The sequence below is a fragment of the Apis dorsata genome, unplaced genomic scaffold (genome assembly GCF_000469605.1).
Source record: "Apis dorsata unplaced genomic scaffold, Apis dorsata 1.3 scaffold_127, whole genome shotgun sequence".
NCBI classification, from domain to species: Eukaryota; Metazoa; Arthropoda; class Insecta; order Hymenoptera; family Apidae; genus Apis; species Apis dorsata.
In genome coordinates, this window is record NW_006263420.1 from 896744 (window position 1) to 899754 (window position 3011).

Sequence of the window (3011 nt, forward strand, 5' to 3'; positions counted from 1 at the left end):
GCACGTAGTACAGTGACCTCGATTTACGTTCTACTGGAAATAAGCGAGAGTTTCATCGGGCAAAAATAGCAGCATTTGCTTTCGAGGAAGAATGACGCGCTTGTAAATTTGTTTTTCTGAATTTAAAGAAGAGGATAAAACATTATTCAAACAAATATTGCGCAAACATCGAAAACTGTTTCGAATCGATATTTTTGCTTGATATATAAAGATATTTATAAAGATAATTTTAATCGATCTTATTGATAAGATATAATCACTGAGATGAGATGAAAATAATTTTAATAACAATAAAATTTACGCATCACGCTTTAATTGATAATCGTTCTGTTTTGTTCCAGTGTCGTTCGTAGTCTATATAAGGTATTCCCAAGTGAAAGAATGTTCGAGCACTTTTAGATTGCAAACCTCCCTACCGAAATGGAATCACTGGGCTTTAATTTTTGGCCTATTATCGACCTTTGGCCTATCGGTCGTAGCGAATTTTCAAGAGACCTCCGTTCTCGTCGTACACTTTATTGGCGCTCTGCTCTGCTTCGGTGGTGGTACCGCATATTTTTGGACACAGGTATGCGAGACAAATGTTACTTTTATAAATAAAAAGAAAAGAAAATTGCGATCGTGAAACGAGTATGTATCTTTAAAACATACGTACTTATTTAATTCCTCTAAAAATTCAATAAGTTTAAATTTCACGTAACTCTGGTTCCACGTAACTCGGCTTTCTAAAAACTTTCGATTTTCTTTTTTTTTAGAAATCTCTCACTTTCAAAAGAAAAAAAAAAAAAGAAAAGAATTCGCTCAAGTTCTTCGTGCTACGAAAGAAAGAGAGAGAGAGACACCAGGGAGTTAAAATTAGTCGATCGATTGCGAAATGAAATGTCGCGTAATTGTAACAAAAAACTATGATTTGCGTAATTTCCTGGAAATTTGGTTTATATCGTCCCTCGTTGCCCCCTCGTTGTTTCTTATTAACGTTGTTCTAATTGGACGCGCGCTTCATTTCCAGGCTGTGTGCACGTTCTACCTTCATCCGCTCGGATGTTCGTTGAGACTCGCTCACATACGAACGGCATTGTCAACCTTTTGCACCGTTTGTTTCGTCGTAACTCTGATCACCGGTGTGCTGGCACGCTTGGCTTACAAGGGTTGGTTCGTTGCGTTTCCTCTTTCCTTCCACCCTTCGCGTCCCCCCACTCGCGTCGTCTTCAATTCGTCTCGCATTTTGATGTTCGTTTCGTTTCGTTTCGCAGGCACGAATCCTCGAAAATGGTACAGGGAGGACGGCGGATGGGAGCTCCACGTGGCCAGCACGATCACGGAATGGCTGTGCGCTGGTGCATTCGCCGTGTACATTTTGACCTTCTCCGAGGAATTTCGCGATGTCAAAGTTATCCATCCGAAGGTATATGATCGACAAAGATGATCAGAACGAGTTATTAGATAATAAATTTAACGTAAATGATAAATGGAATGAAATATATCAAACTCGTATCGTATCCCGAAATAAAACTTATTTAATATATATTCAGTTGCGGATGATGGGTCGTGAATATTTCCTATCCTACAGCGGGTGACGCGTACGGTCCAAGAAATATAAAGGGTGAAAAAGAGTCAATCAAGTAACCAACTTTTTTTCATTTGCATACGCGTTCAATTAATCGCGATTAACAAATTAAAATCCATCCGTCATTCCAAGACTCTTATCGAACACGTCGATCAAAAATTGCTAAAAAAATAGTAAAACTTCTCCTGAAAAATCTGCGTTCCAAAAATTCTAAAAGAAAACGATCCCTTATCGTTTAGAAAGAAACACGAATACTCAACAAATTAAATAAAATCGCGCGAGTCAGATTATTTTACATTCGAAACATCGATCTATTGATTCAGATAGTGTGCACCCTGAGCCGAACGAGACTGAGCAACGAGACGTTGAACGAGAGCCAGGATTCGATGGGTCAGAACGAAAGCGCAAGGACGATCACCTGATCGCTCATAGGCAGAGGCGCCGGTGGTTACGTCAACCTCCTCTCGCATTCACCAGTGAACACCCCGTGTCCCGGTTACAGGTACCGTGAATCCCGCGAACCCCTATTGGACGAGGCCGCGCCCCTGATCGCGACCACGCCACCAGCCGCCTGTGACGTCGAGGGAAGGACCGACGTCCTCTGCCCCGTACAGATACACGTGCACGACCCCTCGGCACGCGAGAGACGAAGACGGATGGACGAGGAGGACGAGACGGAGCGCGTCCGGAAATGGGGGGGGAACGATCGGTCGAGGAATTGGATCGATCTGGACGAGAACGTGTTGGACGGTTACATACTGATAGACGACTCGTGCCTCGAGCCCGGCGTTATACCGGACGAAACCAAGGAGCTTCCGTATCCGGAGGGGGGCGTGGAGGTAGACGAGGAGAACGAGGAGGACGCGGATAGCCACGGCAAAGACGATTCCTCGATCTACAGCATCGCCAAGAGGGGGATCTCGAGGAGAGGGCCTCGAGAGGAGTTCGATCTAAGCTCGACCTATCCGCTCGCCAACAGCCACGGTAACGCTTACAAAGAGTCGAGCAGCCACACCAGGTACACCGAGTTGTACTCCGAATTGGCGGTTAAGAATTACTTGGAGGGGAATCGGGAAGAGATGGGCAATTATTCCGTGGCCAACAGCCACGGCGATCACAGCGTGTCGTCGGAGAATAGGGAACGGAGTTTGAGGGAGAAGGCGGAGACCGATCAATCGGTTTGGGACACGAGGCAGCACACGAGTTACGAGGTGGCCAACAGTCATAGTAATTATAGAGTGTTCTACGACAGTCAAACGCAGCAGAGGGAATTGTTGAGGACGAGCGGTTGGTCGATAGAGTCTTGGAGGGAGCATTTGATGGCTAATAATTACGTGGTGGAGGATCGGAAGCAGAAATCGGAGAACGCGGGGCAACTCGTCCGCGACGACGAATCCACGAAAACTAATCGGTCGGAGGCGAAAAGCGATCCCGGCTCCGAGCC

The 3011-nt window shown here is 45.5% G+C and overlaps 1 protein-coding gene across 1 annotated transcript in view; it reads left to right on the top strand.

Moving 5' to 3' along the window:
• The window catches only part of LOC102677291, a 7284-nt gene that overhangs the window by 2699 nt on the left and 1574 nt on the right, over positions 1 to 3011 (top strand). The window contains 4 exon segments of the mRNA XM_031509133.1: positions 342 to 568; positions 1010 to 1148; positions 1254 to 1405; positions 1963 to 3009. Of these exon segments, the coding sequence (XP_031364993.1) occupies positions 342 to 568; positions 1010 to 1148; positions 1254 to 1405; positions 1963 to 3009 (1565 nt within the window).